Source organism: Heliangelus exortis, chromosome 18 (genome assembly GCF_036169615.1).
Source record: "Heliangelus exortis chromosome 18, bHelExo1.hap1, whole genome shotgun sequence".
Taxonomy (NCBI): Eukaryota; Metazoa; Chordata; class Aves; order Apodiformes; family Trochilidae; genus Heliangelus; species Heliangelus exortis.
The window spans coordinates 14,089,208-14,113,430 of NC_092439.1; the positions used below are offsets into that span (position 1 = coordinate 14,089,208).

General features: G+C 50.2%; 1 protein-coding gene across 3 annotated transcripts in view; it reads right to left on the reverse strand.

The window, feature by feature from the left end:
* Positions 1-24,223, reverse strand: part of SLC25A22 (solute carrier family 25 member 22) — a 54,245-nt gene that overhangs the window by 15,002 nt on the left and 15,020 nt on the right. For all 3 annotated transcript variants that reach the window (XM_071761613.1, XM_071761614.1, XM_071761615.1), the window contains 4 exons: positions 15,963-16,078; positions 12,182-12,307; positions 11,033-11,088; positions 5,532-5,622 (listed from right to left, as the gene is read on the reverse strand). In XM_071761613.1, the coding sequence (XP_071617714.1) occupies positions 5,532-5,622; positions 11,033-11,088; positions 12,182-12,307; positions 15,963-15,982 (293 nt within the window). In that variant the 5' untranslated portion in view covers positions 15,983-16,078. The remainder of the gene's footprint in view (positions 1-5,531; positions 5,623-11,032; positions 11,089-12,181; positions 12,308-15,962; positions 16,079-24,223) is intronic.

Here is a 24,223-nt window from a genome sequence, read left to right on the forward strand (position 1 = left end):
ATTTTAACAGCAGCTGTGAGATTATGGGTCTCTCAACACTTCAGAAATCCAGGGGGAAAAAAAAAAAATCTGTTTCCAGCAGCCTGAAGGTTGAAGTTCTGAAGTCTCTTGCCTTTCCCAGCCATGTGTTCCAGCCAGCACTGAGTGTCACAGAACAAGGACCTTCCTGAAGACTTCCCAGTGGATCCCTTCATCTACACTTATCCTCCTGGGAATTGCAGAGGCTCTCAGCCCCAGTTCATCACAGAACAATCTCTGACCCTTTCTCAACCAGGGTCACAAGGTGGAGACCTTCAGGTTTTTCAGTATTTTGGATTTCCTTCTTTCTTCCATGGCATAGGAAGGAGGTTTCTGGCACTCACCCAACTCACCTAGGTCTCTCTTGCTCCTAAATGACCAGGACAGCCCGGGAGGAGCAATGCAGTTTTGTTTCCTCATGAAACAAGAAGCTGCCACAATGGTCTCAACATCAAAACAGAAAGAGGAAAAGAAGCAGAAATTGAGTCCCCTGGCTCATAAGCACCCATCCTTCCCCATCATGTGGGGAAAAGCACCATGTGGGCAGGAATGCAGCCCCCATCGAGGCACAGGGTGGGGAAGGATGCAGGACCAGGGAGCTCAGGACTCAGGGTGGACCCATAAGGACATGAGGTTCTATATGGGGTTCTGCTGCCTCAGTACTCTGCATCCAGCAGCACTGAAGAGCACAGCCAAGGAAAAGGGTGTCTAGCACAAACCTGCAATGCTACAACCCCAAAATACTCTCCCAGCAATCTGCAGCCAGGAGCTTCCTACGCCACAGGTGTTGTTTTCAGTCTGGCCTTTCAAAAACAAGCTTTATGCTACTTTTTTTTTTTTTTTTTTTTTTTTTCCTAGCAGCTTAAAAACAAGTTCATTTCAGCACTAAGTTTTTCAAAGGAAAGAAAAAAATAATTAACACACACCACAAGTAATTGTGTAACTTCAGCTTGTTTTGGGTCACGCTGGATTTGCCACACTCTGGTCCACACGTGCTTCCTCCACTTGGACACAGAGGACACTCTCAGCATATTTTAATTAGCAAATACTGACAGACCATGCACATTTTATCAGATAAGGATCTCCAAGTCATGCAGCACATTGCAAGCAACACAAGTGATGGAGGATTAGCAAAGCTGACACTGCCATTCAGTGACAGGTCTAGAAGACTTCTGCAGCTCTGAGTCAGAAAAGACACCAGAAGGCTGTGCTGCCATTCAGAGAGACTTAGACAGGCTGGAGAGTTGGGCAGGGAGAAACATGATGAAATTCAACAAGGGGAAGTGTAGAGTTTTGCATTTGGGGAAGAACAACACGATGTCCCAGTATAGGTTGGGGGCTGAGCTGCTGGAGAGCAGTGGAGGTGAAAGAGACCTGGGGGTCCTGGTAGACAAGAAGATGCCCATGAGCCAGCAATGTGCCCTTGTGGCCAAGAAGGCCAATGGCATCCTGGGGTGCATTAGAAAGGGGGTGGTTAGTAGGTCAAGAGAGGTTCTCCTCCCCCTCTATTCTGCATTGGTGAGGCCACACCTGGAGTATTGTGTCCAGTTCTGGGCCCCTCAGTTCAAGAAGGACAGGGAAGTGCTTGAAAGAGTCCAGCGCAGAGCTACTGAGATGATTAAGGGAGTGGAACATCTCCCTTATGAGGAAAGGCTGAGGGAGCTGGGTCTCTTTAGTTTGGAGAAAAGGAGACTGAGGGGTGACCTCATCAATGTTTTCAAATATGTAAGGGGTGAGTGTCAGGGAGATGGAGTTAGGCTTTTCTCAGTGGTGACCAGTGATAGGACAAGGGGTAATGGGTGTAAATTGGAGCATAGGAGGTTCAAGTTGAATATCAGAAAAAATTTTTTTACTGTAAGGGTGACGGAGCCCTGGAACAGGCTGCCCAGGGGGGTTGTGGAGTCTCCTTCACTGGAGACATTCAAAACCCACCTGGACACGTTCCTAGGGGATGTACTCTAGGGGGCCCTGCTCTGGCAGGGGGGGTTGGACTAGATGATCTTTCGAGGTCCCTTCCAACCCCTAGGATTCTATGATTCTATGAAAAGCAGCAGAACATCCTTTGGGATGCTGGCCTAAGAGTACAGCACCCTATGAATGTGTAACAGACAATCTGACTGGTGTAAAGAGGATTTTGGAGGAGCTGAACAGAGATCTTGATTGTTGACCATGAAAAACCAGCCCCCAGCCCCACACTGAGCCCAACTCCCTCTGCTGCACTTGAAACCTTCAGTGTCACAGACATTCCAGAAAGGAAAACACAGCTTGAATCTTCACCTTTCTAACCCTGGGCTACGTGGCTGTTCATACCAAGGCTTTGGCTGAAATAGGTGGCCCAGCCTTATATGTTCTGGCAGGTGTGTCCTGCTTTGCCCTGCGTAGGAGAGGTGCTTGGGTTTCAGCACTGCTAATCCTGTCCTGTCTTACAGAGACAGCTGGGGAGAAGGGGACAGAAGCATCTCAAGGGAAAAATCTTCACACAGCTTCATATGTGATGCCTGAAATGACCCCTTGCCACATGAGAAAAGATCCTGGGAAATGCCAAAGGCAAGTTACAATGCAACAACTGCACCATGGCCAGGCACAACCCCTCTGCCAGGTGATATATTTCATCCCCAGACCTGAGATTTCCTAGCATGGAGGACAAAGATCCCTTGGGAAGCAGCTGCCCTGCAGTTTCTATGGGTCCTTCTCCTCAGAGGTAATGGCATGGCCTTTTCCATCACTCCCTGCTCCCCAGGCACTGAGCAAGGGCACAGCATACACCAGACCCCCCAGCTGGATCCCAAGTTCACAGCCTCTATCATCCACAGCCAACCTGCAAGGCATCTTCCTTCCCATTATATTTTGGGGTGACTTTTCTGGCTAGAAACACCTTAAACCATCCATGGTGCAGTTTCAAGGCTCTGCCTCTCTGCCCAGCTCTCACTTCATTGAGCAGATTTTATTCATCCAAGCCCCCCATGGTAGTTGGATGAGTGACCCCAACTCTCCACCTGTTGCCTCCTTCTTGTCACTTAACTGTGGCCCAAACTTTCTTTTCTCTAAGTGACTTTAAAAATGCTTTGTGCTGGGACACAAAGGCTCCCCACTACCTGAGTGGGTTCCTGCTCCAGGTCACTGCAGTGCCCGTCCAAGCAGGGCATATGTTTTAGCTTATTTTGGGCAAAACTCTGAATTTTGAATCAAGCACATCCACACCTGATGTGGTTCAGTCAGGACCCCAGAAACCAAAGCAGAACTGACCTGAGTGAAAACCTCAGCTGCTGCTGGAAAGAGCTGCATCCCACTTACCCAAACACCAGCTCAGAGCCTTCCTCAGCACTGGGAGGCAGACAGAGACACATCTGTCCTGTGCTTTTGTCCTGGTTTGGGCCAGGATAAAGGGGATTTTCTGCCTTGTCCTTTTGCTCTCAGCTCAGTCTCTTGTAAGCAGCTGCACTGCTGAAATTCACAGCAAGTTTCTCAGACAGTGTCTGCTTCTAGGACTGATCCCACTCCATGGTTATAGTTCCAGCCAGAGCCTGGTGTGCAGAGCCAAGGACACTGCTCAGCTCTGAGGAACATTTTACCCTCCAGGAGGAATAAAGAGGTCCCACCTGCAGCCTCCTTTGGGGAGGAAGGGACAAGAGAGATGCCAGAACTGACCAAACAGAGGATTCCATCCCATACACCTCATCCTCAGGAGAAATTGCAGGGATCACCAGGGTCAAGCCAGCTTCCAGCTTCCTGCCCTTCCTGCCTTTCCTGCTTCCCTTTCTTCACCCCTTCCCTGGTTGCTTCAGCATCCTGGGAGGATTCCATCCCTTCCTCTGCCTCTGCTCCTGATCCATCCCAGCCTGAATCTCTGTGTTCCTGCCTCCAGCTCCCAACTGCTGCTGACCCCAGGATTCCAGCCTGGACTGTCCCAGGGCTGCCCTGCAGCCTCAGTGGGGATGGGAGAGTTATTGGGGGAGAGGGGGAGGAACCTGGCATCAATTTTCCTGTAGATTTGGATAGATTTAGTCATTTTTCCTATTTCTCATTCCTGTTTCATTAAAGCTGTGTAGTTCAGTTTCCAACCCATCAGCCTCTCTCCCTTATTCTCTCTCTTTATCAGGGAGGAGAGATTGATTAATAGAGAGAGAGCAGCTGTTATTGGGTTTAATTGCCAGGGCAGTGTTAAACCCTGACAGTTTTTTATGGCTGAAACATCCCAGCAGGGATTGCTCTCCCAGCCACACAGCACTGCTGGGCTGGTTTCTTCCATGGGACACTGAGTGGTGGCCACAATATGTGGGATCTTGGCACCTTCCCTACACTCCTCACTGAGCCCTCACTTCATAGGTGCTGGCAAAGAGCTGTGCCCCTGGCTGCTGCAGGGATCTGAGCCATCACTTGATAAAAACCAGGAGCAATGAGGATGTTAATGCCTCCCACTGCCAGAGCAGAGCACAGAAGGCTCTGTTTCTGTCTTTGAAGAGACAAAAATCACAAATATCTGCAAGCCAGTGAGTCACACAGACATATGTTAGCTGTGACTTTCAAAGACTCTAGAATGAAAAAAAAAGGTACATGAAAAAAATAGATCCTCAGCCTGTGTCAGTCCAGAGTCTCCAGTGAAGTTTTGAAGCCACTGATCTGCAGCAGCCAAGACTGATGTGGTGCATCAAGGGAAGTTGCTGCATTTTCAGTAAGGCTCCACCTCATCACTGGGATGGGAAGACTCAGGATGATGCTCCAGGCAGGCTGCTTTCTAACTGGGGACCAACTTCCACCAAGGGCTGCAGACTGTGCCCTTCACTCAGCCTGAAGGGAGACACGAGTGCTCTCCAAGCCATAAGGGAAGAAAACAGGTGAAAACAGGATTAGATATTCAGGGTTCAGCCCCTCTCAACTTCTCAGCTAGCATCTTTGGCTCCCATGTAATTCACATGAACCACTTTGCAAGCTGGAGAGCAGCAATTTCTTCAGCATTTATTTGCAGGTCAGCTGCTGGGCAATGCTGCAAGTGCCCTCTGTCAAGTCAGAGTCACCATCTCCCTAACACTATTTTCAAGCTACCAAAGGCTAAGAGGAATGCTAAGTCTACAGACCTCAAGCTGACATCTATTCAAGCCAGAAGGAGCACAGCAGCATCCAGCAGCATCCAACCTTCCACAGAAGGTTGCCAAGGACAACCTCAGAGGAGGACAACTGTCCCCCCAGCAGCTGCTGGAGCAGTGAGCAGTGCCACTGGGCTCCTCTCAAACACTTTGCCTACAAATTCTGGATATGCTACCCTTGGCTTAGAGCTGAGACTATTTTTAGGAGCTCGAATCAAGAGCAGTCACCCAGTGGAGTGCTTTTCCCTGTCCCATTTTAGCCACTACATCCTTAGCTCGAGTGTAATCACCAGCTGAGCTGTTCAAGGGTAACTCGTATTTCAGACAACACATCACCCCGTTTCACCTCTGCCCTGACAGCTCACCAGGCTGGTATCAGGAGGGGATGGCTTTCAGGTTGAAAGCAAGAGGTCTGCACCCACTACTCACCCATCTTTGGAGAGGTGATGCCGGAAGAAGTCATTGGCTGCCAGCTTGATGGCCTTTTCTGGTGTCACCAGAGTCAGGTTCACTGCAGCCCCTGAGCAAGGGAGAGGAAAAGACCAGTGGAGAATGAGAATAAAGGAAACTTTACCTGGATCTTTCAGGAATGTGTTGTAACTCCTGCTCAGAACCAAGGACTGATGAGGAAAAGCTCCCCGTGCACCAAAGGGGTTTAGAAATATGAAACACCACTGGAAATTAATACAATTTCTGCCTAACTACCTTGGATTCAAAACTAAAACCAAGCAAACCTCCTGATGTATTTCTGCTCTATTTGTAACATGGTTTTTGTCATTTCTTTAGCTTCACTACTACTCCCCCCATGAATAGGTGCATTCTCTCCTCTCATCCAAGGATGCATCCTATGAATCCAGAAGGCTGGAGGCCAGACCTTCAAGAAAGGAGTATAAATATCCAATCAGATAAATATCCAAACCCTTTAACTGGAAACTTTACCTGGATCTTTCAGGAATGTGTTGTAACTCCTGCTCAGAACCAAGGACTGATGAGGAAAAGCTCCCTGTGCACCAAAGGGGTTTAGAAATATGAAACACCACTGGAAATTAATACAATTTCTGCCTAGCACTACCTTGGATTCAAAACCAAGAACAAGCAAACCTCCTGATGTATTTCTGCTCTATTTGCAACAGGTTTTTTGTCATTTCTTTAGCTTCACTACTACTCCCTCCATGAAGAGGTGCATTCTCTCCTCTCATCCAAGGATGCATCCTATGAATCCAGAAGGCTGGAGACCAGACCTTCAAGAAAGGAGTATAAATATCCAGTTGGATAAACAACCTGACCCAAAACCTGTTGTGATGCTGAGAAGCAAAAGCCCCCTGACCCCACTTTCTTGCTTTGAAAAGCAGAGCAGCTTGGTGCCCAGGCAGCCCCTGTGAGGCAGAGCCATGGGAAGCCCTGGGGGGTGGCTGAACCCAACTGGTTTTTCTGCACAGCCAGCTCTGGATCAACCCTTGGAGTTAAGAGCCTTCCCTTGCACATCACCACTGGGTGTCACCCTCAGGACAGCCACCACTCAGTGGCTTTTTGTCCCCCCCAAGCTGCAGCATGCAGCAATTCCCCTGCCAAGGCTTGCTGGGGGACGTGGGGTGACAGCAACCCCCATCCCCAGCACCCACTGGGTGCCCTTTTGTCAGGAGCAACCAGCAGCAAATCCCTGGATTTGCTGCCACAATGAGAGGTCTGGGATTTGTGCAACACAGCAGCTCTCAAGCTGGGAATGGTGTGGGGGGAAGGGTCAGTCCCTTCTGAGCCTGTTGGGTTTTGCACCCTCAGATGAAAACTCCAGAATATTCTCCTCCCTTTAAATCACAAGGTTTAAAACCTCCTCCAGGGGACACTTGAGACTTCCTAATGGCCCATGAACACCTTTGCAAGGACAAACCCATATGCCAGGGCATGTCTTCTGCATTTAGGGTTGCTGTAGAGATTTAAACAACTTGTCCCAAAGCTCTGTTTTCCAAAGAGGAGCAGAGACAAAAGCCTTGAGTCCCACTGGGCTCTGAAAACCTGCTGGGGATTATTTTCAGGATGTTTGACTATGAGCTATAAGGGCTCAACACACCTAAGGCTCAACACACTCAGGATGGACTCTGCTTCCTTCCAAAATTACAAAAGAGCTCCTAAATTAGACATGGAAAGACATCAGTTTAGGAGAACAAAGATTAGGAAGCAAAACTAGGACTCCAAGGAACCCACATCTTCTGCTGGGAGGGGACACCTCCACCACATGGGAAATTGGAGCAAGAAAACAGAAAACCTTTTGTTTGTTGCTGAGAAGCCCCACAGACATGACCTTCATGCTTTTCATGTCCATCAGGATATACAAAGCAGAGCCAGACAGCCTGATTTTTACCTGGAAGTGGCTGGGTTTTTACCCCATGAAGTGTTTCCTCAAATGCCAAGCTGAGAAAAACTTTAACCCCACTTCTAATGGCTAGAAAGGAAAATATTATTGCACGTTACTGACATGCAGCATGAATAACCATTGCCTTGGAAAATTAAGGGAAAAAAATTAAGAAAAAGGAACTAGTTAACCTAACCCCACTCATCTAACTCCAGTGCAATGGGTTCACTTAAAGAAAAACTCCAAACCACCAGGCAAGAAGGGTAAATCAGTGGTGAATGGGTGCACAGGTACAGGAAACAGGAGGCTTTCACAGAGATTTCTCCTTCAATTGAAAATAAAGCCAAGGGTAAAAAATACAAAATATACAGAAAAAAAAAAAAAAAGAACCTGGGTTTTCTCCTACATCCTTGATATTTTCAGTAAAGCTGCTTAGCAGAGAATGGATAATCCCTGTCCTCACCAATCCATCATAGTTTCAATTCACTGGAGGAGGAGTTATGAGCTACTCCAGCTGCTGGCTGTGGGCTTTCCACATTTTCCACCTTTTCACAGATATCTCATAGATCTTAAATCCCATCTATGCCAGTGACTCTATTTAAAGTTAACATTTGCTTATAGGCCACGTTACACACACCAGGAGCAATGTCAGATGAACAGGATGCAAAGATAAACTGAAATAACTTTAAAAATAGAAAATATTTGTAAAATAAGTACAGCAGCACTGTAAAGAATGAAGTCAAGGGGAGGCAAAACCAGTTGTTTGCCAACTGAACTTGTAAATGCCCTTTCCTCCCCAAGCCTTGGGTTTAGTTCTCAGGACACATTTCTGATGGAAACCCCTCCATATCACAGCAACCCCTGGAACTGGGGGGCTGAGTCAGTCCCAGTGCAGCACTGGTGCACATGGGGGGTATTAGCAGGGGCCAAGCTGCCCCACTGCTGGAACCACCCCCCAGACTTCATCAATCAAGGGCATTTCCCCAGCCTGATCCAAGCCTCTGGCTCCTGCCAGCTAGGCTAAAACAGCAGTGGGACTTCCCAGGACATGTGCTGGGATTTATAAGTGATTTCTGGGTGGATTTTAGCAGGGAGCAGAGAAACCTGTCTGAAATCCCCTTCTACTGGTGTCCACGTGGCCCAGGAACCCTCAGGCATCACAGATCCCCCCCCTGGCACCCTGTCTGAAGGCAGCTTTGAGCTACTGCTGCTGCTTAGATACTATAGGAAAACACAAGGAAAAACCACATCTCCTCCAAATAAACTCCAGAATCCCTATAATTTTGGGGGGAGAACTTAAGAGCAATGTTGGGTCTGCCTTACACACCACACAGTTCACTACAGGCTACTCACAGCCAGCAAAGCTCTGCCCACACACACCTCTTAGGAGATGACTTGCAGAAAAGCATCCTACAAGCTCAAGGCTCTCTCTGGTATTGGGGAGCTTTGATTCACACAAGAAGGGGACCTGAAGCTTCCCAGTGGGAATGGCTGCACCAAACCAGGCCCTTTCTGTCCTCTGGCAGAGGGCAAGTGTCCTGCAGGGATGAGTGATGTGACTCCTGTGGGGCACAGCAGCTGCCACCTCAGCACATGAACACATAATCCTCCCAATTTCAGCTTAAAGGCTGAAAATAAGAGCTTGTGAGTCACACAGCAACTTCTGCTGGGAAACTGGGACAGATGGAGGGAGGAGGAAGCAATCCCACCAACTGATTTCCATTTGCCCCAGCCTGCAAAGCTGGAGATGTCTTTACCTGCTTCCCAGAAAAGTACTCACATCCTCCACTGTCCTGGTTTGGGCCAGGATAAAGGGGATTTTCTGTCTTGTACTTTTGCTTTTAGCTAAGTCTCTCCTAAGTGGATGTATCTTACCTGCCCATCCTCTCCCCAGCAAGGTGGGAAAGGCTGCTGAGGATTGCTGTACCTGGGGGACTGACTCAGCTTTGCAGCTTGGCCATGCTGAAATATCCATCCATTTCTGGAAGGAGGTGGAGCTATCCACAAAAACCCTCTCCAAACCCAGCTCTCCATTTAACAGTTAGAGGTTACAAGTTCAGGCCAAAATCAGCTCCCTGAGCAGAGGAATTACAAAGTTAGTGGGATGTGGTCCAAGCCAACCAGATTCATTATGGCTGGGAAAAGCCAAAACTATGCAAAACCCTCTGCAACATTTGAGATTTCTGCTTGGGAGTGAAAAGTGGCCTGGAGATGCACATCCCCTCCAACACCTCACTCCTCACAGGACTCAGCTGTCCCTTCCAGGAGCCCTCAAGGGTCCTTCTGCCTCCCCTTAAGCTTTCAGAACAGCTTCTTTCCCCTGCTCCCCAGCACTCAGCCTGTCACAGTGTATTTACAGCCAAAGTCCATGTGAGCTAAGAGCATAGAAACAGAAGGTTTCTGAGAAAAATCCAAGGGGAAGAACACATCCCTCCTACCACTGAAGCTTGCCAGGTTTCCTCTCAGGGTTCTTTGCCTCATTGTCTGCTCCCAGGAAAGCTGGTGTGAGGCAGCCAATCCATCCCCTGCATCCCTGACACTCCCCCCAGACACCCCCCAGCCAGTTGGGCAAGAGGCATTGCCTCAGCAACTCTCCTGCTCCTGGGAATGCTGCCTGCAGCCTCTCTGCTTCCTTAGGAGCTCTGCAAGAAGTGGCAGGAGATGCTCCTGCTGCCAGCAGCAAGGCACCAGCACCCCCAGGCTCCTGCTTTAAAGAGCACAGAGCAAGGAGTCAATCAAAGCAAAGCTTTAATCAGTGAATGGAACCCACAGAGGATGCTATCTGAATGCCCCAGGGATAAAGCTGCCCACTCAGGCATGGGAATACCAGAGTTCAGAGGCAGCCAAGCCAGCTGGGCAGTGCTGGAAGCCAAGGAGGTTTTCTGCACAGTCCTCTGCTAAGAGTAGAGTCATAATTTGGTCTGAAGTTCTTCTCAAAATCTTTAAAAGCCTTCAAGGATTTTGTGTTGAAACCAGAAAAGTTAAAATGTCAGCTGAAGAAACAACCTGAGCCAAGGAGCCAGGAGATCTCCAGCAGGTGAGCACACTATGGCCAAAGAGCTGGAGCTCCACCAACCTCTGATTTTCTTACCAGCTCAAGGAAGTGTTTTTCTGGGAGCAGGTCATTTTTACATTGTTTTTTTTTTTTTAATTGTAGCTTATCTTAATACCTAAACAAAGCTCAGGCATGCCAGAGAGGCAGCTTTTCTTTAGAGACCAGGCCTACCATGTCAGTGGTGGACAAATTCAATCATCAACCACCAAGTAAAACATTTCAGGCATAACTGACAAAAGTTACCATGCCCAAACTGGGAAACACACCCATGCAGCCCTGAAACAAAGTCCAGCAACTTCATTTAAACTGCTGGCAAAGATGAACCTCAGTAAACAGCAAGGAAAAGCCCCAGGGAGGACACCTGAGCCGACACTTGGGGTGGGGGAGTTTATTTTCAGAAGCAGCTGCACCTTCCAGCATCTTCAGATATTGCTAGGTCACTGGTTCCTAAGGCAGAGAGGCTTTTCCTCCCAGTTATGCACCAGTGCTACAAAAGCTGTGCCATGCCTGACCCCCCCTACTCACCTCTGTACATCCCAAAGTAGCCTTCTGAGCGGATGGTTTTAACCAGGCAGTCAGACCTACAAATAAAGCACAGACAGAGAAACCCCAGGAGCTCAGAGGTGGGGGAGGGCAGAGAAAAACCAAATCAACTCTCTCGGAGTGGTTTTCATTTACAATAAGTCAGCAAAACCCCAAGCTGAGAAGGGAACCAGATCAGCTGCTCAAAGTGCCATGGTTCAGTCCCGAGTTCCCGGGGGCTCTGAACCCCCCAGTTTACCCCATAACGTGCTCTCTGCTTTCTAGAAACACAAAAGGCAAAAGTGTCACTGCCAGGGGCTGTTTATCCAGGGTCATCCGTGCATTCCCACAGATGAGAGCAAGGTCCAGGGAATAAAACCATCAATGTACAGAGCATTTCCTTCCTGTTCCCACTCTTTCCTCAGGAAAAGGGAAGTATTGGTGTGGAGGAGTAGGGAGCAGGTACCATTGCCTCTGAACAAAGAGGAGAGGACACACATGATCAGTCCCAGTGCCTTCTGCCTCCCCAGTGACATGAGGACTTTTGGAAAACTGAGGCCTGACTCTGGTTCCTTGGATAAAATACCTTGTGCTGAGTGTGGTACACGTTCCCACAGCAGATGCACAGCCCTAAGCATCCCCCAGAAACCCCAGGTGGATTTGGCAGGCTCAATATATTCATGTTTTCTTTTCCCACGGCCTGCAGCAATGGATATTTTGGGGCAGAGCAGTTTTGGGGTAACTACAGCATGTGTCAACCTGTGATCCCTCAGAAGTGCTTCAGACTGGGGGTGGGTGGCTGCTTCCTCTTTTTAAGACTGACACAGCAAGGGAAGGGGTAGTAACCTCCTAGATGAGTGCCATGAGAGGCAGAAAATCCCTCATGGCACCTGATTGAGGCTCAGCAGAGACCGGAGCTCCCTGTGTTTTGGACTTGAACCCAAAGATGCTGCCCCAAAGGAAGGGATTCAGCCTGTGCTCTGCTGAGACCTCACCTGCTGGACTCAGCAGCCTGGAGCTTGGTTTGCTGGAGCACAGCTTGGGTCAAGGTTGTCCCCTGGCTTTTCTAGGGACAGCACTCACCTGCAAGAGGTAACAAAGGGGCAGGAGAGGCTGCTGGAAGGCTGTGTGGGCAGGGTGGGCAGTACTCACATGCTGGTGTATAACCTCTGGCCATTCTGCTGGTTCTGCAGCCGAGTCTTTGCCAGGTCAATGGGAAACACACAGGTGACTCCAATCAGCCCAGCTATCCCTCCATTGATCAGCTTGGCAGGTAAACTGTGTAAAGATGCAGAAAAAACAGATGCCTGAGCACTGGAGGGGGGAAAGAGGGAAGAGTGAAGGTCTTCTGCATGCCCAGAGACAACAGATCCTGGTGCCACAAAGCTCTCTGCCCCACAGCACGAGGAGAGCTCAGGGCAAAGCTTCACTGTTCCTACAGGAGCAGGGAAAGCAGCACCTGGGACCAGGGCAAACCACTGCTGAGCAGAATGGAGCAAGGAAAAAACCCTTTTCATCAGGACCCAGGGGGTTCTGTTGTCCCAGGAGGAGAAAAGCCAGGAGTGCTGGATGGTCTCCATGGGGACAGGTTGCAGTCAGGACCTGAGAGCATCCAAGCCAGCAGGATTACTGGGAAATGCTTCTCAGCACCACAACCAGACATCCATCTAACAAGAAGTCTGTGACATGTCCCATCCTGTGGGAACAAGCCCTGAGAGGAATGGAGCCACCCAGCATGGAAAAAACCTTTTTCATCAGGACCCAGGGGTTCCTGTTGTCCCAAGAGGAGAAAAGCCAGGAGTGCTGGATGGTCTCCATGGGGACAGGTTGCAAGTTAGGACCTGAGAGCATCCAAGCCAGCAGGATTACTGGGAAATCCTTCTCAGCACCACAACCAGACATCCATCTAACAAGAAGTTTGTGACATGTCCCATCCTGTGGGAATGAGCCCTGAGAGGAATGGAGCCACCCAGCATGGAAAAAAACCTCAGGACCCAGGGGTTCCTGTTGTCCCAAGAGGAGAAAAGCCAGGAGTGCTGGATGGTCTCCATGGGGACAGGTTGCAAGTTAGGACCTGAGAGCATCCAAGCCAGCATTACTGAGAAATCCTTCTCAGCACCACAACCAGACATCCATCTAACAAGAAGCTTGTGACATGTCCCATCCTGTGGGAACAAGCCCAGAAGCAGCACAGGGCTGCATCTCCAGGAAACCATTTCCAGAGCCACTGGCAAGACCCAGAGCCCAGGAGATCCACTGGCAGTCTGAACAGCCCCAGATGCAGAGAGGTGCTCACACCTCTCAGGGAAATCAACACCTGGCTGGCTGCACATGCTACCAGAATCCAGAGCTTGTTATGTTCCCCTGGGGGTCTGCGAGTGGCACTGAGTAACAGCCAGGTCAGCTGAACATGGGTTCCCAGCAAATTTAATTACCAAAAAACCTTCAGCTCTCACACGCTTGATAAACCACTGCACACCAGGACAAAAGGAGCCTGTTTGAGGCAGCTCCCTCCAGGGAAGCACAGGACATGGCTTCCTGAACCATATAACACAGGCTGGGTGTTCATTAACCTGAGTGCAGCTGTCAGGGAACAGGCACACTCACACCACACCCGTGGTGATGTGGTGGGCTCTGGGTGGAGGTACAGGCAGCATCACCCCTGGAAGTTACTGCATGGTGGGGTGAAGGCTGAAAATTGTAATTGTAGGGGTTCCAGAAGCAGCCAGGCTGAAAGCTGCCCCCCAGCTCCAGGCTCAAGGGAAAGGCAGGATATGGAAATGTGGGGATCTCTGGGGGAGGCACACAAAAGAGGGCTGGGGAAAAAAAAAAAGAAAAGGAAAGGGAAAGGGGAAGGGGAAGGGGAAGGGGAAGGGGAAGGGGAAGGGGAAGGGGAAGGGAAAGGGGAAGGGGAAGGGGAAGGGGAAGGGGAAGGGGAAGGGGAAGGGGAAGGGGAGGGTGCTGACTGAGGTTAAATCAAAGCCATGTCCTTAGGAAGCAGGTCCCCATCCCTGCACGAGTTCAGACACAGCCAGACTGCAAGATCTGAACTGCATCCAGACTTGGGGACTTCTGCACCACAGGCTGAGAAGGGAAGAGATTTATTCACCTGCAAACTCCTATGCTCAACTCAGGACATGGGAAAATTTCAGACAGTAAGGTTCACATCATGGCTCTCTTCTTATCTGACCCAATGTCACACTGAAAGAGGAGGTCAGAGACCAGATAAAAGGGCACCAAGATGCAGGCACCACTGCAAAGGAGGCTGCTACAAGACCAGATCCCATCAGCCTTCCCCAAATCAGCTCTGAAGTCAGGGCTGCAAGGCACAGCCAGTGCCCTTTCCAGCCTCAGCACTCTCACTGCTTCTTTAAATGTCCCTGAAACACCTGGGACAGGCAGACACTTGCCTCTCCCAACAGTGAAATCATCACAAGGTTTATATGAGGTGGGAGTGAGACACAGCCACATGGCAAACATTTGCCTGCTGGCATTTTAAGTGCAAAAGATTCCCCAGTTTCAGCACAGAGCCCAGCAATAAAATGCAATAATCTGATTATTGCTGGGGCAAGACAAAAACCTGGGCAACGTGGGCTGCAGAGCCCCTTTTATCCAGTTTGTGGCTAAGAAATCCTTGCTCAGCATCCCATCACACCTGAATCCAACCATCCAGGTGAGCCCATGCCCACTACACTTTGGGATACCAGGACAGAGGAATAGGTGGCAGCTCCTGGCAAAAAGCTGAGATCAAGCCCTGCATGCACTGGTGCAGAAATGCAACACCCTTGATCTCCCCTCGCAGGGGATTTTAGTGGATTTTTGGTAGGAATCTCATTTTGCTGAGGGCTGAGAGGTGCAGGCTGCAAGGGAAGAGGGGTTTGTAGGTCCTCAAAGCTTTAAGCAGATCTGCTTGGCTTGGTGGCCTGTGACCTCTGCAGAGCTGGGAGAGGTGAGGAATCTGGGGCACAGAGGAGAACCTGAGACAGAGGGCACTGCACCCAAATCCAAAGCTTTTTTCCTTGTGAGTCATCTCATTTTTCACCTCAGTGCTCCCTGCTAGGCATGCAGTGTTCTCTGGCAGCCACGCAGGAAGATTTCCTAATCATGGAAAATGCTAAGAATGGGCCTGTAGCTTCAGGCATTGCCAAACCCTGGCCTTCTGTCACCAGGTTTCATTCATCCACTGACCCCCCCCATGTCCTGATCTGGTAACCTGGAAAAGTGAATGTTAGGAGAGCACCACAAGAAACACCACAGGAATCCCACAGCGTGTTGGGGTCACTTGGGGCAACTTCACAAGCAGTGGAAAGCTCAGCTCACATACAGCTGTGAGCAGATCCATCTCACACAGCTTTTAGGAAGCAAAGGACAGCTGTGTATTTCCAGAAAATTTATCCCAATCCATTTCCAGGCAGGACTCACACCCAGCCTTTGCATCTGCCAGGATCAATGCTTTTAAGTTCCTCCTGAGCACTGAAGTGTCACTAATTAATGTTGGCACTTGATGTTTCTGGCTGGCTTTAGACAAAGGGCAACAAGGCTGTATCTCCAGGGACTTTGTGATCACAAACACTTCATCCTGGGCTGGATGGGAGCTGCCTTGGCTCCCCTGATGGCACCAAGGTCAAGCTGACCTTTGAGAGAGGAAGCAAAACCAAACAGACTGTTTGCAGGGTAAAAAGTAGAGGGAAAAAAAAGGCAGTGAGGAAAAAGAACTGAACAAAGCAGAGATGTGACAACACAGCAAAGACAGAAAATAAAAGGCCAGAAAAAAGAGAAGGAATCATTATTGTTTAAGGCCAGAAGAGATGATCAGGTGATTTCCTTCAGGCTTCTGTATCACAAAAGGGATTAAATTTAGGATCAAGCTTAAAAGACTCGGAAAAAAACCCTAAAGCACAACCCACAACTCAAAATTTTTTTTAGAAGTTACCTGATCTGTTTATCAGCCATTTAATTGAAACTTGATCCTGTTAGGAAATTAATCTGTTCCTTCAAAGTGCTCCTTAATTTCTTTTCCAGTCACTTCTTTTTCACTTCAGTTTATTCCTGGGAAAGAAGAGAGAGACAGCAAGGAGACACAGGTGAGACACTCACACTTTTTTCTGAAGCTCAGGGCATGCTCAGGGCTGCAGGATGAGGCCAGCCAAGGAATAAGTGACTTCAGGGAGCCTCAGCTCTAGAGGGAGCCATAGAAATGTGTGTGAGGATATAAATATCCAAGCACACATGGAGGGAAGAGCTGCCAGAATCATGAGGACCCAGCAGCATGTGAGAAAGGGCAGGAGCCAGGCAGTTCACAGGCTCTGCCCAGCAATGTGAACACCTCCAGCCCTCTCTCTGTGTCTGCCCAACACCATCATGTGCACCATCAGACCCATCCAGCTCTTCCCTCCAGCAGTCCTCAAAAACCTGATGCTCCAGTGGTGCTGTGCCAAGTGAGCACCACACGTTGCTCACTCATGTCCCCCCCAGTGGGATGGGGAGAGGTTCAACAGGGTTCAAGAAAACTGGTGGGTTGAGATCAAGAGAGTTCATTAGGGAAGGGAAAAGCCCCAGACACAAAGCAAAGCAAGGAATTCATTCCCTGCTTCCCAGAGGCAGGGAGGTGTTCAGCCATCTCCAGGAAAGCAGGGCTCCATCGTGGCACAGTGGGGATGCCAAAACACCCTAAATCCAGATGTTCCCCCCTTCCCTCTGCTTCCCCCAGCTTTATAGGGCACCACACGGCATGGAATATCCTGCCCCAGCTCTGTCCCAACTTCTTGTGCACTCTCAGCCTACTTGCTGGATGACAAGCAGGAAAGGCCTTGACCCTGTGTAAAAGAACTTCCCAGCCAAACCAACAACATCTGCATTATCAACCCCATTTTCAGCACAAATCAAAAGTAAAGCCCCACTACAAAGAAAATCAACTCTATCCCAGCCCAAACCAACACAAGTGGCTGCAATCCTTCCTCTTTTTCCCAGCCCCAATGGACAGCCAATGCTCAGCCCTGTGCCAACACTGTCCTTTAAGTAATGTCTCTGTAATGTCAAACGTAAATGTAAATTTCAGTGCTTTAAATTTAAATTTAAATGCAAATGTAAAATTAAGTAATGTCACTGATGTGACTTTGTCCTTTGAGCCCCCTCCTCCAGCCCAGTCCCTACCAGCCCAGCACTGAAGCTCCAAGTTTGCAGGGAATGGTTCTGAGACTCCTAACTGCTCCCATTTAACAGGAGCTGTCAGAATCATCACACCAAGAAATCTGGACACCAGGGAAAAATTCAGAAGTGCAAACAGCCTTCAGCTTTCTGATCATTCCCCATCTCCTCACCTCCAAGGTGGGCATCACTTGCCCCATGCTTTCCCCAGGCAGCACTCAGCTCTTTTCCTCCCCTTCCCCTTCCAGCTGCCACTTGGGTGACAAGCCAGAAACAGAGGTATCTTTGCCCCCTGCCTCTGGATTCAGATTTGCCCCTTAGCTGCAGATTTCCTAAACCACACAGAATCTCCCAGCCAGCTTTCAGGCTGACATTTCTGCTGAGGAGAGGGCCAGGGGCATTCCTGAGAATAAAAAGTCCCTGAAAGTGTCAAGAGTCAGTGATGGAGCAAAGAGGTAGAGGGAAGAGAGGGTGAGGTTATGGAGTTTAGCACTGACCAGCTGGTTACACCAAGTTACACCAAGGAAAGGGGAGCATCAGAGCATTTGCATAGTCCCATGCTTGGATAACACCAAAACTGCTTTTTCTGCAACCCCACGTTAAGCCAAAGCCAGGAGAGAGCAGCACACAGAGCTCACTAAGGAAAAAAGCTCCTCTCCAAACACTGCACAGGGACCTCACCCAATACACTACATTATTACAGCTTCTATCCCTCCTCTGACCCTTTTTCAGAGGTCAGAAAACTCAACTAATCTGTGGAAAATCTCCAGACCTGTGCTTTCTGAGGAAAAACTGCTTCCACCTTCTGCTGCGTGTGCTTCACGTGCCTGTGTGTGAGTTTGTTTCAGCTTCATCTAATTTCCTACCAATTTAAACAGAATAAGATCAAAAAATAAAAATATAGGGAGACCAGCTGCTGGAAGCCTGCAGCCCTGCCATAAACAACTCACTTGCTCATGTCTGCACCCTCCATAGGATATGGGAGTTTCTTGAAGCAGCAGCTCTGCCAAAATAGGTGCTCTGAGTGGTCCTGACAACCCACTCCAAGCTCTGGAAAACTTCCCCCTTCTTCTCCCTGCTACACCCTTCCCTGCAGAGGGGCATCTGTGAGCCCAGGCACCCACCCCAAAGAGCAGCAAAGACCTAAGGTGCTAATCCTGACCACTGAGAGGCAGCCAGAAGAGCAAGAGATGGACACACAGAAGTATCACAGGGCTGTTTCTTACCTGCTGGCACAGGTAGGGGGATGGGGGTAGGAGAAGATGCTGCCTTGGGACAGCTGGGTTTGTCTCTCTCCTGCCTTTTCCTTTTGATTTTTGGCTTCAGCCCTCCACCTGCCCGGAGCCAGCTGGAAAACTGCTGCTGCTGCCCAGCAGGGTAGGGATGCTCCTGTGGCAGCTGCCCAGCAGGAAGGGGGAAAAACAACCTTCCTGGGTTTAAAACTGGGCAGTGTTACAGGTTTCCTTGGTGCTGGCTGGACAGCCAGCAAATACCAGGACTGGTATCATCTCCCCTAACAAAAGCTACTCCAAACGCAGACAAGCAAACGATGTGATCACTTTACAGCAGACACCAGCACTTGATAACTGTTTATACAGCCCCTGGCACAGCAGAGCCCTGGGTGGCTGTGGCCAGGGGATTTTAATGCATTAGGGGAATATAAAGCACCGAGGTGGAAAGCTTGTTTGAGTTCTCTTTGTTTAAACAGGGCTCCAGCAAACGACCATGTGCAAAACAAATGCAAAGTCACTGCAAACTCTACAGGAACATTTTGCTGTAATCCCAAATTCCTTAAAAGATGGTGAATGGTGAAGCCTCCAGCACACTGACCAGGGATTTCCTGGAGAGAGCCAGACCACTGTCCCTTCCAGGGAAGAGAAAAAGCTGCTGCAGTTGGAGGAAATGCCAGGCTGGGAAGAGAATGCCAGTAATTCTATAGGATACCTGAAAACCAAATCCAGAACAACTTTATATGTTTAGCCTAGAACAGAAAGAGATTGAGTAAAGAACCCATCTCCCCAGGAACACAGTGCTCTTGGGAGCCAAAAAATGCAGACAGAAGCAGGGAAGCAAAACTTCTGCAGCCAAGCAGTGGGGTAGCTCCAGGGTCAGGAAGCAGGGATTGCATCTTCCCAGGAAACCTCCCTCCATCAGCACTTGAACCAAAAAGGGGCTGATGCCCCAGAAGGTCTCTGTATGGTTCAGCTCCAGAGCCAGGCAGAGGATGGAGGTGCTGGAACTGGGAACCTGCGTGGCACAAGGAACAGAGGAGCCAGGAGGAAAGTGGTGGTGGGTGGGCAGGGTAAACAAGAGCTGCCTGAGACCCACCCCAAAACCACCCAAGCTGAGCAGCCTCAGAGAAGGGGGGTTCTAAATTGTACATCCCATAGTTAAGAGAGCTGCAAGAGTGATGAATTATGTGGGATTAATTCCCTCTTAGAGTGCTGTTAGCACAGCTAGGCATGGATTAATGCCTCATTACTTGCACACCAGGATGCCCCTTCTCCATTTCTTAAAATGATCAAGCAAATTAGTTTCACAGCCACACGCACACTGCAGCACAGGGAATTGTGCCAGGCAAAGGGCCCAAAGCTCACACTGCCCCACGCAGGCAGCCCAAGAGCCTCTTCAACCCAGCCTCTTCCTTTTCCCAGTTCCTAAAATCCAGCTCCAGAGGGACACCTCAATGCAGACCCAGCCAGCTCTGGATCTATCAGCTCCTCTGGTGCTTTTCTGCTTTGCCACACTACCCAGATGCTCAGGTTTCCTCCAGGAGGGACAGCCAGCCTCTGCCTGCTGCAGTCCCCATCAGCCTGGGGCACAGCACTGGACTTTTAACCTCTGGTTCTTGCCTGATCACCTGAAGGAAAAGTGTTTGCCAGAGGATGAGAGCCCAGCCTGGAGCAGGAGGGGAGCAGTCTCATCACACACCATGCATGCTGCTGGCAGCCTTGGATGGAAATACAGGCACCCAACAGCTCCACAAGTCAAGATATCACAAGAGAAGGACCACCTCAATCTTACACCTCCTTGACCACACTCATCATACTTATCCACCTATCATCAGATCCACTGCTCTGCTCACAGTCCCCAACACCTCAGCATCCTCCTCCTTGTCCTGCTCTCCCTCTGTAAGGTTGACAAAGCATCCTCCAAGCCAGCCCTGGGCTCCCAGCCCTGCCAGCAGCCCCCTCCCAGCTCTTCACCTCTCCCCCCCCTCTGCAGCCACTGTCAGACATGCTGCACCCACTGCATCCAGGCTGTGCTTGGGACAGGAGACCTGGAGGCAATGCCTGCAGGCACTGGAAGCCATCTCCCCATCTCCTCTGCCTTTGTGCCAGCACAAACATTTGTGCTCAGACAAGGATGGGACAAAACTGGAGGCCAGCACGTGCTGAGGCTGTCACTGAAAGCAAACAGGTGAACCACAACCTTGACTTAAAAATAAACAATGGAAAGGGAGGACTGACTGCCTTCCAGACATTTCTGTTTGTCTTGAGAGCAGACAAATCCATTGCCACCACCAAGGAGCAGGGCTCAGAGAGTGAGAGGATGGAACAAAGCTGTGCCAGCACCCCCCATGCAGGGGGGACAGCCAGGAGACCTCACCCAGCCAGAGAAGGAGGGGAGGAAGGGAGGGCAGAAGGAATCAGCAACCAGCACCTGCTGGGAGAGGAGGAGAAATCCTCTGGGATCAGCACATCACTTCCCTTCAGTGTGTGAATGCATCTGAAGGTGTGGACACCCTGCCACATTTTGCTGAAGACAGGAGCAAAGCTGCCAGCACCCTGATAAGGTTTAAGGAGTTCTCTCCTGAGAGAAGCTGCTTCCTGGATTAATACCAGGCACAAAGTGCACAAGGGAGTTGGCACCAGGGAATCTCACCTGGGGAGAACCTGCCAACGTGGCTCTGGCCCCCTCTGGACATTTTGGAATAGAGGGGATGGAGGGAATCTGTGGCAGTTTCATCTCTGTCTGTAGACCCTCAGAAGCAGAGATTGCCACGAGTTCCCTTGCAGCACCAGCCAGGGCATCAGTTTTCAAGTAAACCAAGTGGTTCTGGAACACAGTGGTGGATGCTGTGCCACTGCCACAGAGTGCCAGCCCCCACCACCCCTTCAGACCACTCTGCTCCCCCAGGCTGCAGGTGCAAACCCACCCTACCTGCCTTCTGCTCAGTGCCTGTCCCCTCAGACAGCACGTGGGCTCTGCAAGTGCCAAACCCACGGCCTCAGGTGACAAAAGAGGTGCCTGGGGACAGGCTCACTCGGTGCTCACTGCATGGCAGCAGGGATGCTGTGCCCCAGCACACAGGATGCTCACTGCTCACCAGGGCACTGCAAGAACCCTGAGCTCCTGCAGTCCCTTCAGCCCTCCCTGCACCTCCTGCAGCTTCCCTCCTGCAGCTCCTTGGGAAAGGTGTCTCCCAGCACCTTCCAGGTGCCCGTGGGCAGCCCAGACACTGGTGCTGGCACTTTGGCACAACATCAGGCAAACATTGCCCCTGGGACCTGGGACCTTAGCTTCTCCATGCTCTGAGACCTTGTGATGGTAGAAGAATGCCTCAAAACATCTCCCACTGTCACAAAGAAAGAGGCAGGTTCCCTGGCAGTGCAGGATTGTCCCAAGGGATGTTATAAAGGTGTCACCAACACAGGTGACACTATAGACTTCACTGGATGCCCACGAAGGGGAGAAGGAGGATGAAAACTCCTGATGAGCAGCAAAGGCTCCTGAGCTCTCATTCCAGCTCTGTCTGTGCCCTTTAGCTTCAGGAAGGATTCCCAACCATCTGGGGGTGCCTGAGGTTAACAACGTTCCAGCTTAGGAAAAAACAAGCCGGGAGCAAAAATAGATCAACATCTTAGCAGAGGTATTTGCCCACCACATCCTTTAACCATCTGGACCAGCAGTTACTCATCATGTTTCAACACGAGAGGAGCCACCAGAGGGCCATAGCGAAGTGTCACAGGGGACAACCCTGCCAGCCCCTGGGGCTGCAGCAATGCCCTTCATTCCTCCTGCATGCACAGTCTCGTACCTACCGCCTTCCCCAGGACTTACTGGAGATTACAGGGAATTCAGAGGCCTCATTTGCCTTCACAAAGAGGAAGACAAACCAGAGACAGCAGAGAATGGCCCTGGAAATGGAGCCATCCCCACCACTCTCCAGGAGGGAGAGGGCTCAGCACTCCAGCTCCTTCTGAGCTGGTCCAGATGCCACCTCTCAGGGACAGGAGTCCCACCATGTGCTCCAGGCAGTGCTCTCTCTCTCCAGATCTCCAGATCCTGCCTCCATGCAAGGCAAAGGACTCACCAAAAGCATCAGACAGAAAATTCCCTGCATGCAGCCACAGTCCCTCTGCCCTCAGCCACACTGGGAAAACCCAACCTGGCTGCCAGCCCCAGAGCAGGGACTGGAGTGGAGCAGCAGGTACTACTGGAAAGGAAAGGGACAAAAGAGCAGGGAAGGAGGTGGGGATCCTCCTGCCTCGGGGCAGCAGGAACAACACACACACACAATTCCAGACTCTCCATCCTGCTGGGAACAAACACCAGCCTGGCTGCCCACCCCAGCACTGCCAGGCACCTTTGCTGAGAAACTTTAAGCAGGAAGACAAGAGGCATTGTCCATTACCTCTGTGAGCATCAAGGCTTGGAAAAAGCCCCCCAAAAGGCACTCTGAGCAGGAAGACAAATGTTTTCCTGACCTGTAAAGCTTCTCCAGGCCAGCCAGCAGCTTGTTTAGGTTGGTGCAGGGGCTGTTTGCCCTATGGCTTAGCAGGGGGAGTTCCATGGAAGACTCTCCTTGCATCCACATGATCTCTTGCCCAGATTTCCTGCCCCTCAGCTCCAGGATAGCTCAGTAAACTTGGTCCAGTTCCTAAGCCCTGATACCACCTGACACTCCAGTCCCCAGAGCACATCCCACTTCTGCTGGGTAGGAAGCTTTGCTCAGAGCAGCTGCTCAATGCCAAACCATCTGCAGTCAAGTCAAACACCTGAGGAGCAGCCTGTGCCTGTCTGAACAAATGCCAGATCCACCCTGGGACTTTGCATGTCCTGGGAAGCTGGACATTGAGAGCCAAACAGTGGATGCTCATCTTGAAGTGGGGCTTGGGTACCAGCCCTGCAGCACACAGGAGCTGTGGCTCCTCTCACAGGAGAGGCAATGGGCCTGAAGTCCAAACAGCTCTTCTGGGAGCAAAGAAACCCATGGGAGCTGTTGGGCTCTTCCCATCCCAACCCCTTCCTCTCCAAGTCCTTAAAAAGGCAACGGGATCTAGAGGATGAGTCTCAGGAGACCTGGCTCCTCTGCTCTGCCACATCAGACACGCTCCAAGCCTTCCCCCCTCTCACTCCTCTGAATACTCAGGACAAAAGAAACAAGCCTCTAAATTATGGTAACCACTTATGCTCAAAGGGAAACCGTTTTGGCTCTCCAAGGCTTCTACAGAAACAGAGACCAAAGGACAAAGGAGCCAGAGGGCTAAGAACCCTTTCCACACATCACACACCATAAAATCTCGGGTGATGAGGTGACACAAAGTCAGAGCACACCCCTAGCAAAAATTCAGGCCCAGCATTTTCCTTGAAAATAGTGGTGGGCTCCTGCCTTTCACCTGTAAGAGACCTGCAAGTTCCTGTGCCAGTTCAAAGGGATCTGTACAACAGAGCAACAGAACAACTAATCCATATGCAAAGACAATATGTATGTGGCAAGTTCTAGACAAAAATGGGTATTTAAGGTTATAATGCCTACCTTATTTTGCAGCTGGAGTGAACAGTAAGAAGCACAGGGTACCTGAGGAACAGGAACACTGCCCAGGTGTGATCATGCTGGTGTACAAGTTTACAGCTTGGGCATCTTTGGGTGCCTATTGCCAGTGATGCCCTTGCCACTTGAGAAATCATGTAGTCACACACTGAACTGCTACGATGCTAATCCTATTTGAATTCTTCCTCCTGACCAGTTCTCCAGACCAGTTTTCATGAAACTGCAGCTTCAGAGTCATGCAGCATTAGCTGGAGAAAGGGGACAGCTTT